The following is a 12,836-nucleotide window of genomic DNA, read 5'->3' on the forward strand; positions in this document are numbered from 1 at the left end:
TCGTTTTCACGGTACAACATATGGGCTCCAATCTCATTTCGGTAATCTCACGTTTTAATAATTTAATTATAAACGACTTATACGGCAATCGAGGCGGGAAGAGCCTTGATCGAGCGGTACTTTAGTCACTCTTTGGTCCACTCAAGTATAACACGACCACTAATAACAACTACCAGCGATTTTTTATTCATCGAGAAAAATAGAAAAAATCAAAATAAAAAATTGATTATTTAAAATAAAATAATTATTTGTCGATGGGGCGGCTGCGGCCGCGGTTTCTTCGCGATGGCGCAATGAATGTTAATAGCGGGCAGGAACATTTTATTATTAAAACTGCAACTCACCGGAGTAATTCTGCCAGAAGGCGGCTCCAGTATTCATGAGGTCGATTCCGGAATAGCCCCAAGGCTTATTTTCGGGCGGAGGCGGCGGTTCCCGGACAGTTTGTTGTCCATATGGTGGCGGTGGGCTATCCACACGTTCCCTCTCCATCCGTTCGACGCGTTCCACAACTCTCTCACGGTCCGTGGGGATGTTCTGGTTCGGGTTCGAACTGGTGGTCACTTTTTGGTTGTTCATTTTGAGTTCGTTTTGCGCCAGACTTTCTGCAATCAAACGGAACGACAATTAACCAGTCGATACCTACGAGGCGCACATCTCGCAATCTGTTACGAGATCAATCTCAAAGTTTGGTTCCCCGCGGGGCATCAGTAGCAGGAATACGTCCCCCCGCCAGTTCTACCCCATTGTGATTGACAGACTCCGGTTTCGGAGAACACGGTTTACAGACATTTACACGTCTCGGCTCCGATTGAAAATACGAAAAATCAACGTAATTTACCAATCAATCACGGCAAAGCACGTTCTGCAACTTACCATTAATTATCCTAAGCTGTTCGCCTGCCCCCGCCGCTTTGAGGGCCTCCTCCATCTGGATGCGTCTCTTGACTTCCGCCTCCAATTGATCTTGCAGCCGTCGCCGTGCCCTGCGCTCCCTCCGGAGGCGCTTCTGAACCAACGCTGAAAAAAGAAAACAGTATAAATGACACCACCAACGAAAAGTATTTTTTTGACAGCTCGTTAAGTGTTCGCCTCGAAAATTTCTTCCGATAAATACAAAAAATTATTAAATGCGCAAATTAAATATTGTAATTGCACCATTACAGACCGAATTCTCTCATATGCGTTGCTCAAGACTCAAGACTAGGTAGATAGTGCAAAGTGTAGTGTGGTCACACAGAGATAAATGTGGTTGGTATTGCAGGAAACTGTACTTCCTGCAACTTGTCCGTGGGATGAGTACACAAAACTCTTACCAAGTTACCACTGTCTAATTGAGGTGATAAAATTATTTTTGTAATTAAATAAATCTAATAACTTAACGATTGAGTGGTTATCTTCAACAAAATAAAAGAATTAACAAATATTATTTCTAATTGGTTCGTTTGAAATTGCACTCATAAACGGACATTTGTTTCTCTCCAAGTAGCTGTTTTATGATGTGTTAACGAAGAGTTGAACATACATGGTGGTAATAAAATAAAATTGTTACGGTGGATTTCAAGAATCTTTGCTGTTGTTTATTACTCAACAATTTTATACTTTATATTTTAGACGACGAAGCTACTATTTTTTTTTAACGAAAGCTGTTAATAAATGCTAAATCTTTAAATTCGGTGTCACAAAATCTGTTTACCTTCAAGAGGTCGAAAGTGGAGTTTTTTTTGTAACCGGACTTGAAACACTTCAAATCCTAGGAGTTTAAATGTCCACAGGCGGCTCGACCGAGTCAAATGTAAGGTACTTTGAAGCATTTCCTACGATTTATTTATCAATAGTTACACGAAATATTTAATAATTAAATTATCCCTATTAAAAAAGGCATCTAAAAAAGCGAAATATTTAACCGGTGACGTGGTGTAATCGAGTCGCCCATGTGTATGGATGACAGATGTCAAAATCAAAAAAAGCAAGATGGCCGTTTAACGTTAAAAAGTAAATTTTAGTTAGAGGACTTTACTAATATTACTGAACCTTCGAATACTAATAATAAAACTGTCATTTTACTGTAACTGTAGCAAAAGAAAATAAATCAGTTCATGCCTGATTTTTTTTTTTGATCCGCTTGAAGATAAAATAGTATCTATAAATAAATATATCATTCAGAGTAGGTCTTTTTATGCTTCGCCCAGTTGCCGAAGTCGATTTCGTCCCTGTCTTTCAATCTCTGGACTTAGCACCACTTCTACTCTTAATGATATAATCTACCGTGCGATCTAAAATAAAAAAAAATCGAGATGGCCACGATTAATACACTTCAGTTGGCAGCACGTAAAAATTTAATTCAAATGTCATCAGATGTCATTAATTACAATAGTAACTGTCATTCCGGACTTTCAAGGCACTTATCAACAACTTGCCTTGATTATTTTGTTTTTCCATACCGTGTTCAAAAACAGGGCTGGCACAATTGCCGAATTAATGCAAGTAATTACTGATAACTGCAATTTAATTGATGTCCCCGGTCCCGACTTTGCGAAGGTCATTTGAAACGAAGACAGTAACATTATGTTTGGAAGCTGAAGGCAGACATTTCGAACATTTACTCTAGTTATAAATACGACTGGAGCTCCTCATGAGTCATGATTCTTTTACAACCGACAGGTCACACATAATGCACACCTTTATGAAAATCAAGATTTCAACATTTTCAAAATCATTAACCTAACTTTTAAGACTGACATCTGATAATTGAAATTTTAACGAATTGCCAACTGAAATTCTTGGTCACAGCCAACTCGCCTATTTTATTAATGTAGAGTAAAGTGACCTAATATGGAATAGGTACTTAATATGGAATACTGTAATATTTTCTTTAATACTAGGGGCGTCTAACAATTTCGTCAAGAAGTAACACCCTGGAAGCAGTAGTGTGGTGCCCCAAACATTTTAACACTTTAGTACCAGAACTCACCACATAAACGGTAATTATTTGTTTTCGTGAGATTTAAAACTATTTTGTCGGGTGAGTAAATTTTATTTTAGGGTGCTAATAACAGGAACTTCTTCATTACCCTATAATCATGAGCATGCAGTGGGATGACTGTTAACATGCCTGATACTATTTTTCACGAATATGTAACCGAGGTTTCTATAAATTTTGTTCATTCTCAAATTAGGATGTTAGTTCCTAATATGGAATATATATTTCGACGCATCTTTTGACGTTTTTTTTAAGAAAAATATCCAGATATGTTGTTTTTTTAAAATTTAATTATCTGTTTTTATTTTATTTAAATATTTTATTTGATTTGTTTGTTATTGTTTTTGATATTTTGACGTTTTTCAAGGAAAGCATCTAGAATTGTTTTTTTTATTTAATTATGTTTTTATTTTATTTAAATATTTTATTTGATTGATTTGTTTGTGTTTTTCTTAAAATAATAAAGCATTTAATAATTTTTTATAATCATAATTTGTAGTATTCCATATTAACCATAGCGGTATTCCATATTATGAACACTTTTTTTACTAACTGCAGTAATACTTTTTTCAGAATATTACGATTTACTGTTAAATTTTAAAAGCCTTGTTACCAAAAATGCTAGAATTGGCTTCATAGTATCTCCCCCAAATACTTTGCATTCATATTTTTTAATTTTTCCTAAATTTTCAACTTTTATTAATAAAAATAAAAATGGTATTCCATATTTGGCCACTCTACTCTAATATTATAGACCTAGATCATTATTGAAATAAACCTTTGTTTGAAATTTCTTTCCATTAAAATTGTCTGCTTCATGAAGTAAATAAATTGTTGTACGACTCTCTTTCTATCAGCTTTTATTTTTATTCACTTAACAAAAATTTAGATTAACAATTAATATGAGGTTCAAGTTTATTGTCTGTTTCAATAAATAAAACCCAAAAACGTGCATGTTGGCTTGATGTTTATGGAACTTAGCGTTAATCTTCGAATTATGTATTGAACAGCGCCCGCGGCCGGTAATTAGTCAATTATCCTTGGGTATTTATTTACATACTTAAACCGCAGTGATTACATAAATTAAAACCTGTGCTTGTGCCACACTCGAAAAAAGGTAGTAAAAAACAAAAAAAAAACCCGAGACAAATGTATTTTTTGCAGTTATTCAGAAGAAGAATGAAGAGGAATGGCCGTCTTCCATCAGTGGTAAGTACTTCCACCGTAATGGTAAATTTACTGTGTGGTGCATCAGTTTGCTATATAATAATGGGTTTCAATCTGAAGTCAGACTTCCCGTGGAGTCGGGCCTTAAGCGGGGTTCTCCCCAGGAGTGCACGACCCTGCCCTCGGCTCTATTTGCTGCAACTAATTATAACACTCATTACCGAAGTTTATTAATCAATGTTCAATAGCAATCATAGCCATTGGGCCCGTATTGTTCTGATGGACGCCTCGAGATACCGAGATAACTTGGACGGACGTGTGTGAGATCACTTACATGATCTTGTCAACGGATGTTATTAATACAGCCCTCGGATACTCCATCATACTCTTTCGTTCCTTCGTCCTTTCAGACTCGTTAGATTTCTTATTTGCCGACACTGACGTTCCGCCGCGTGTGCATTCGCTTAATTAGGTACGTCGAAAAGAAATGTTATAAATTAAGTTAGCTCGTTAGGTGCACGCAACTCCGAATTTGAATAAACTTACGCAAACACACGACGCGCGGACAATTTGTCGCCCTTGTCGTCGTCCTCTAATGGAATATTTTTTGATTGGTCGTAAAATGCGTGACGACGTTAAAAATCCACCCGCCGCTGGCCAATCAGCAGGCGGCTAATTCTGTTCTCATATTTATACGAATATTTTTCAAATATGCCGTGTGTGTTCAAAGAAAATAAATCTTCATAAAATTTTGTTAAGTAAGCACATTAATGTTATCTATGTAAAGTAAAATTTTAAAACGCATTTTATTTTACATCGCAATTTCGTATTTATGGTAACGGGGAGGTTTCGTTTGCACAAAACAAAATGGAGACGACAATTTTTATAGTCGTTGCAAACGAAAATATTCCTTGAGATGTGGGTAAATTAGTGAAGACACCTTACGAAAGGTGGAATTTTCAAGTACATTAATCATGTGACGAAAATAGAAAATTTTGCGTGGAATCATTGTTAACTCGTGACACCAATAAACCGCGTGTGTAACTATTTATTTATTTTTATTCATGCAATGTCGGCGATGCAATCAGTGGTTGTTTAAAAGTATTTAAGGTGCACAAACATTTCTTGGAAAAATGTATAATGTGAAGTTAATTCAAATCAAGTAAAAAATGTTACGCAAGTTACTTGACAAAGTTGGTTAATTAATTTTTTAAATTAATTGTAGAAGATATGAAAATGGTTCCTACACAATATTTGGTGATTGAAAGAAAACATCTTATGGATCTTTAACTGTTTTAGAAAGTCTGTAAAATTATACAGTAGTTTAATAAAAATACCTAATCAATAATAATAATTAAGGAAATAGTGACATATCTATTCGAACATCATGTCTTCTTCATTTTTTCCATAATGACCCCATATGAATATTTATTTTTCCATTTTATGTTTCAGTAACGAATAATACATCTATAAATGATTGTCTGATCCAGCTTGCTATGAAAACTTGTCAAATTTTATACCCTCACAAATTTTGCCAGACTGTTTAGCTCTAAAACCGAATGTATTTGCAATTTGTATTGAAAAATACAGATTTTTGGTGTGTATTAACTGTGATACTATCGGGCCTTCAAATAAATATATATTTAGAGTAGGCGTAGGCGACATTCAATTCTGTTAACAGTGTAAAGTAATTTTTGTAGGTAACTAATTATTCTCCGGAGTTACACAGGTTACATAGTAAGCTTTTTCCCAATTTCATATTGTCATATTCCGTGGAGGGGGAATAGGGAGAATGCACTACAAAAATTAAAAATATTTTCTAACCTAATTTTATTTCGTTAAAATGTCAGACGTTTCTTGTGTCATTTTCTACGCTGGAAAAATGTTGCAAACAATTGAATTTCCATAGGTTGCTCTAAATATAAATTTATTTGAAGGCCCGTTACTAAATAATAAGGAACTAAAACTGGATTGAAAAGTACGAATAAAACGCCGTTAATGTTAAAAATGATCATGAATTAAAATTGGGCATATGTTTCAAAAAGGCGGCACAATAATATTTTTTTTCCAAACCAAAGCTGGTTTGACCCGACAATCATTTATAGATACCCTGTATAATTTTATGTATTTTATACTGGGTGCCCTAAAATTGGCGGAACAACTTAGCAGTACGTTGTTAAATAGTCATTAAAATATCAGGCAAACATGTTTAAAAAAATCAATCTTCTTTTTTGAGAAGATATTGATCTGCATATTTATTACACTAAATGTGGTAACATCTGAAAACATTCTATGTATCCAGTAGTCTGGAAATATTTCATTTTTGTTGTATCCATGAAAAATCAAAGCCATGTTGCCATACGTTATTTGAGGCAAAACCGACATAAAATTACTACTTGAAAATGCTGAAAATAATTAAGAATAGAATTGCAAACCTGATCACAATTATTGAGAATTATTATAGCATTGGCTAGTAAAAAAGAAATAGTCAAAATCTTTCTTAATATTTAAAATAAACGAGATGAAAGCTGCACCTTTTGAGTCCCCATATCTTCAAATCTAAAAGACATAGAATTTTTTTTAATAATTCTCTCATAATTCTCTAACATAATTTAACGTTGCCCCACTGAGTTTTTACATGTTTATGTTTTATTTTGCGTTAAGGTATTTAGTTATTTATCTATTTCCATTATTTAGGAAAATCTTGTGTTACTTCCGATTAAATCACATAAATAAATATACAGGGTGTAACAGAAATAGGTGCATTAATTTTAACTGGTAATAGAACTCGTCAAAAGGAACAACTTTTCTATCTAGCATTTTGCCGAAAAACGATTTTTAATTCAAAAAAAAAATTGGAGATATTTTTCACAAAAATAGCCCTACGCCACTAAATACTGCAATGGCTAATTGAGATCAGCGATAATATGAAAAAAACGTTCATTTTGATTCAGAAAACGTGTTTTAATGCCGAAATCGAAATTCAAACAAATCTACCCGTATAGCAAAAAATCCACTTCGTAAGAATCTGGCTGTTTCACGTTTTTAGGTAGCTTAATTTGGAGATATGAACGGTTTTAGGAAAACCTTTCCTACTTTTTTAAGCCATTAGGCAACATTTTTCGCCAAAATGGCAGAGAGAAAAGTTGTTCCTTTTGATGAGTTCTATTACCAGTTAAAATTAATGCACTTATTTCTGTTACACCCTGTATTATGTCCGTTTTATTTTCTTTATGATTTTACGTCTAGCTACGAGTAGGTATTAAATTTCATTCAATTTTAATTCTCCGTTTCTTTTTTATAATTTTTCCGAGTGAATCCCGAAATGATTATCGTATAATAAGCTAATAAATAAATTCTGAGAATATTCACTTATTTTTTTTTAATTATGTAATATTTTAACAGTTGTGCTCGCTCTCTTGAAAATTTTCTGCTAGGAAATTCTTGAGATAAGTAAGATTTCACTTCAGTTATATCAAAATATTCGAGACTTTTTTTCAAAATATGTCAGGCCATCTTGAAAATTTTCGCATTTGTTGAAATCCCTTCTGTTTTCAATTTTTTAGCCTTTATGGAGATTTTTGTTACAGCTGATATTAGTGCAGTCACTCCAGTCATCGTACCTGGATTTTATTCTTCAAGAAGCAAAGAAAGTTTATATCTTTTCTTCCTAAAGGTGTCTGTAAGCGATTATGAAAAATTATGATTTTATAATTTTGGCGCCTTACGAAATGTACAAAGGGCTTTGGAGATGATGCTTCTAATGAAAGTTTAACTTTGGAAAAATGAACTTTAAAGAGGATTCGCATAGCGGATGGTTCTATAAAACTAGAACCAGGAGAAATTGTGCAGATTTAGCAGAAAATGTTGCCGTTTTACATAACATTGCACGGAATTATCTGAGCAAAAAAAAAATTGACAAATGGGTTCCCCATGAACTCAGATGCAGATTTGTATGGTGTGTTCTTTGGTGCTCCTGCGAAGTGGAAACGACCTTTTTCTGAAATCGAAATTCGCGTGCCACAAAAAATGAAGTTTGAAGTACAAGAGTAAGAGGTTGACACAATTGTTCGAAAAGGATGGGCCTCTTGGGCCCATGCCAAAACAAGACGCCCACCCGAGAAAGGTGATGGTTGCTGTTTGATCATTTGTTAGGAGATTAATCCATTACTACTACAGCAGAGTCCTAATGTAACTCTAGTCGGAAGTGTATGTAAAAATAACAACCAGAACAAGAACAAGAACAAGAATGTTTTGTAAAAAATACTGAACCAACAGGATAGTAAAATCTTTCATCAGTCACCCTCTGCAGTAGACCCTGCACCAACTGTTTTTTGGGCTCTCTCTTTAAAGAGAAACACTTGCTAAACCAAACGACATTAAAAATGCCTGCGATCAAGTTGTTAACTCCAGAAATTTCAATTCTTGTAACAAAAGAATAAATGAGCGTGTTACACGTTGGTAAAAGTGTATTATGAATTAATTTGGGATAAATACGTAATTATGCTGTGCGTGAGTGGACCTAATAACTTTTTCAGCAATCAGGAAAGATCAAAATCGCGAAAAAACTTTTTTATAACAAAGAACTCGATGATGCGCTGATTCTGTTTACGCATTCGCATTTTTGGAATACTATACCTAGTTGGCTCTGGAGTAATAAACTGGCGTGATCTTCACGTAATTTTCCGGGGATGGTTTCCTATTTGGTAAAGGGCGCGCGTTAAGAAGTACGGTGCAGCTCAATGTACGAAATTTCCATCCATTCTTAAGTAGTAAGATTTAAATTTCCCGCACAGAACTATAATTTGGCGAGACAGTGTAAATCAGGCTTTTCGTGATGTGATTACTCCAGTGGTTCGCCGCGCCAACTATAGTTTGCGTTTGTATATTTGATGGAAATATTTTTCTAGTAACAGCAGTTGCTACACATTTGTCTCGTTAGTGCTGTTAATATCAAATTAATTTGTTAATTAAAAAATATATTATTTATAAGTTATGGAAATTTAACGTAAACAGATTTGGTTTAACCTACACATTTCCAAATTTGATCAACTCAGTAGTGCAATGTAATAAATAATCGTATTTTATAAATATGGTAAAATTTAAAATTTGCATTATTTATGAATTTTTTTATTTAATATTATATTTCCTGAGATTTTTATATTTAAAATTTAAAAGCGAGATCGTATAACTTTTAAATCATTCTATACGGATCAGATTTATGTCACAATTTTTAAACAAATCTAGGTCGCATTTGAATATAATTACTGTAATTACGTACACTCATTTGTTAAAATTTATGCAAGCTACTGCAGCTTTAATTTAAATTAACATTTAGAATGAGTGGAATAAAATTTTTGATCTGCGTATTTTGAAATATGTATCTATGTACAAGTGTAAAAGTTTTTCCAATTCACTGCTTCGCTAATTAAAATAATATTCTTCTAGTAGGTTCATTATTGACCACAACATAGTTGTTCGGTTAACGGTGATGGTGGTTTTAGAGGAGGTACCGGATTTAATCAAGAGCTGATGTTTAGCCTCACGCTATTCATTGTTTTCGGTGTCTATTACCAATATGACACGCGTTAGATGTAGTGTTAATGTATTAATTGTGCCGCCATCAGTAGCAGGTGCACATTTACTGCAAGATTAAATTGACAAGGTTAATAGAAGAATGTAATTGGTTCTTCTCGATCGATGTTCTCTCTCTGGGACCGGCCATGTATGCATCATCAATTTGTACTATATTGTACTAGTAACAATGGTCCTTTGACGAGTGTTGTTGGTCGTATTGCAACAAAAACGTAAAATCGTAACAAACAACGCCGCCAACTCCGTGCCGTAGACGTAACTCGCTCGAGTCCACAAACGTATTGATCACATATCGACAGCCTTCCATCTTGAGAATAATAACTAAAGTGAGAAAGGTATAGTCCGCGACTCAGATCTGATAAGGCAAACATTATATGCACATTATGCATTGTAACCTGGCATTACCTTTCCTTCGTGATTGGCTGCTACGACAATCATTCTACGAACGTTTAAGCCCCACCCATTTACATTTTTTACAGTTGTCCATCGGTAAAAAACAGGTGGATCGCGCGGTCGCCCCACCACTAACCAACTGACCGACTGTAACTAATGTACATATGTAAATTTAAGAATGACTACGTCAATTATGTTAAATTTCCAAATTATTTACACCGCTTTTTGCCGGACGGTCGTAGCACACTTTGTTCTAATTTTTCTTTTGCTTTTTGTTCTTTCCGAAGCATTTACGGACTGTGAACCGAATAAAATTTCTTGGTGCATTCAACCATTGAGATTGTTTGAACATGGGAAGTTCAATTACACGATTTTTTGCCCAATAAGTTTCAGTAGACTTGAATTAATTTTTTCGATTCGAATCCATTGTGGCGCTTTTTTCACCGGGTTTAATTAAATTAGTAAATCGAAACTGGTTTACTGAAATTAGTCGGTGCACTATAATACACCTGCGAGACATGTGCGACTCGGGCTTCTTTCACATAGAGTGGCTGCCAGGTTGAAGGGCCAAAAAATACCAATTCTGATCCGGAGGAAAATTTCATTTCCGCAGAACCATCGTTAAACGTAACAGACATATTTGTTTCACTTGATTTTAATTTATAGGTACATACTAAGTACCTAATAACAAAACTAAAAAAGTTAGCAATTCTACGGATTTAAAATTTGAAATTTATAACAAACATAACTGATATCTATTTTTATTTTTATTACCATTTCAACAGGTAAGACATCACTTGAATAATTATTAAATGATTTAAAATTAGAGTATTTGAAGGTCTGATAAAAAACAATGAACAAAATTTTAAGTAGAATAAACTGAAGTATGTATGTACCATGTTGGTACGCATTCAAGGTATTCAACTGATAAATGTATCACTGCATTAGCAGTTTGATGTTTATTAATCTAAGCGATATCATGGATTGCTGGGTATATTGTGAATCTTGTACGAACCATAGATATTTTAAATAAAATAATAAATTTACAAAAAAAAATGAGGTGCTTATAACGAGTGTTCAAATAAATTTGTGGCCAAGCAGGGCGTGGCTTCTCTCACTTTTTTACACATAGGTCGTTTTTTTAGTGGACAAATCCTGTAGATACATAACCTCATCCCGGTTATACCTTCGTTTGTTGTGATAATTTTTGTCGGTTTTTGGTTCATTTCATGCCACTGCCGTCACTTTCAACAGTTTCTGAAACTCGTATTGATGGTCGTCACGTCTATTATTTGGTTCAATACTTCATTTATTTTTTACGAAATATTTGACAGTTGACATAGTACCTAAGCTACGCCATACGTTAACGGAAACAAAATCAAGCACCAGGCTATTCCACTACATTTTTTTTTCTTTTGAACAGACGTTATAAGAATTCTATTGATTGTATATATTGGGTGATGCAAAATGATTGTGGCCAAGTATGGCAACTATGTACGAAAATTTATGTGGCAACTGTGTGGGTAGGGTAGAGTTGATATTTCTTTGACAGTTCGTAGCCGCGCAATTTTGAAAACTGTCAAATCAATATGTAATGATATCAAAAAAATGAAATCAAAGAAATGTCATACAAATGACAACTCTACCTCACCCACCCAGTTGCCACATAAATTTTCGTACATAGTTGCCATACTTGGCCACAATCATTTTGAATCACCCAATATTTTGTTGATGAATTTTTTTCAACTGAAATCTAATTTTCTCTTTTACTTCTACAGTGTCTCCCATGAAGACACTCAGAGTTTATCGGTGTTTTTAGGAGTATAAATCTGAATTTTTGCAGTGTTGAAGAACTTTATGAGTTGCACTTTTGGAAGTATTCAATTCAATTGTTGGAGGCCCAGCCAACTGCGAGCTCGCGAATGGGGTCAATTTTCTATTTTGTGCGTTAGAAATTCGTTGAAAAAGAAAAACGTGTTCAGAAATTTAACCCTTTGAATAGTTTCAACCCAAAATTCGCAACTTGATTTTTTTTCATTACTTTTTTTTTCACCTTTAAAAGTAGAGAAATGCCGTGTTTTTTAAAATCATTATGATATCATTTTGATAGAAATGTTTTGTTCTTCATATTTTTGTTTGAAAAATAGAATATAAAAAGAATATTTTTTTAATTTGTGGCAATTCGAATCCTCTTGCATTTAAGTATACTTGCGAGGCTTTTTGGTCCTAGAAATACCACATTGTGGACGTCTTTCTTTGCAGTCTGTCAAGCGAGATGCACCGTAAATACATAGTTATAATTCGATATTTTTGGGGAAACGTGTCAGTAAAGAGACCCAAGTAGCTAGTCCCGTAGAAAGAAAAAGATTAGGTTCGAGCCACCACCGGTAAATAAAATATCAAATTACACTAGCCGTGGTGAAGAAGCGGATCCTTCACGAATCGTATTCCATTAAATTTTTCAATAAAAAAGCGCCGGTTCCAATTTTAAAAAATTCCATTTTAATTCGTCCAGAAATATTCGAAATCGTATTAATCATTGAAAAGCAACGGTCGAGATGACAGACGCACAAAAGAAGTTAATAACTTGCGGCTGCTTTGCTTCAGTGGTTTCGTAAAGCCGCCACGAGGCGCCACCTGTGGGTGGTCCCGTAACAATACCTACGATATTTGTTTAGTCGTTTTTCACCCTGTACAT

At 34.2% G+C, this 12,836-nt stretch overlaps 1 protein-coding gene across 6 annotated transcripts in view; it reads right to left on the minus strand.

The window, feature by feature from the left end:
* dac (dachshund) overlaps positions 1 to 12,836 on the minus strand; it is a 191,647-nt gene that overhangs the window by 10,986 nt on the left and 167,825 nt on the right. For all 6 annotated transcript variants that reach the window (XM_069050712.1, XM_069050710.1, XM_069050708.1 and 3 more), the window contains 2 exons: positions 877 to 1,020; positions 345 to 605 (listed from right to left, as the gene is read on the minus strand). In XM_069050712.1, coding sequence (XP_068906813.1) covers positions 345 to 605; positions 877 to 1,020 — 405 coding nt within the window. The remainder of the gene's footprint in view (positions 1 to 344; positions 606 to 876; positions 1,021 to 12,836) is intronic.

The sequence above is a fragment of the Tenebrio molitor genome, chromosome 6 (assembly GCF_963966145.1).
Source record: "Tenebrio molitor chromosome 6, icTenMoli1.1, whole genome shotgun sequence".
Classification (NCBI taxonomy): domain Eukaryota; kingdom Metazoa; phylum Arthropoda; class Insecta; order Coleoptera; family Tenebrionidae; genus Tenebrio; species Tenebrio molitor.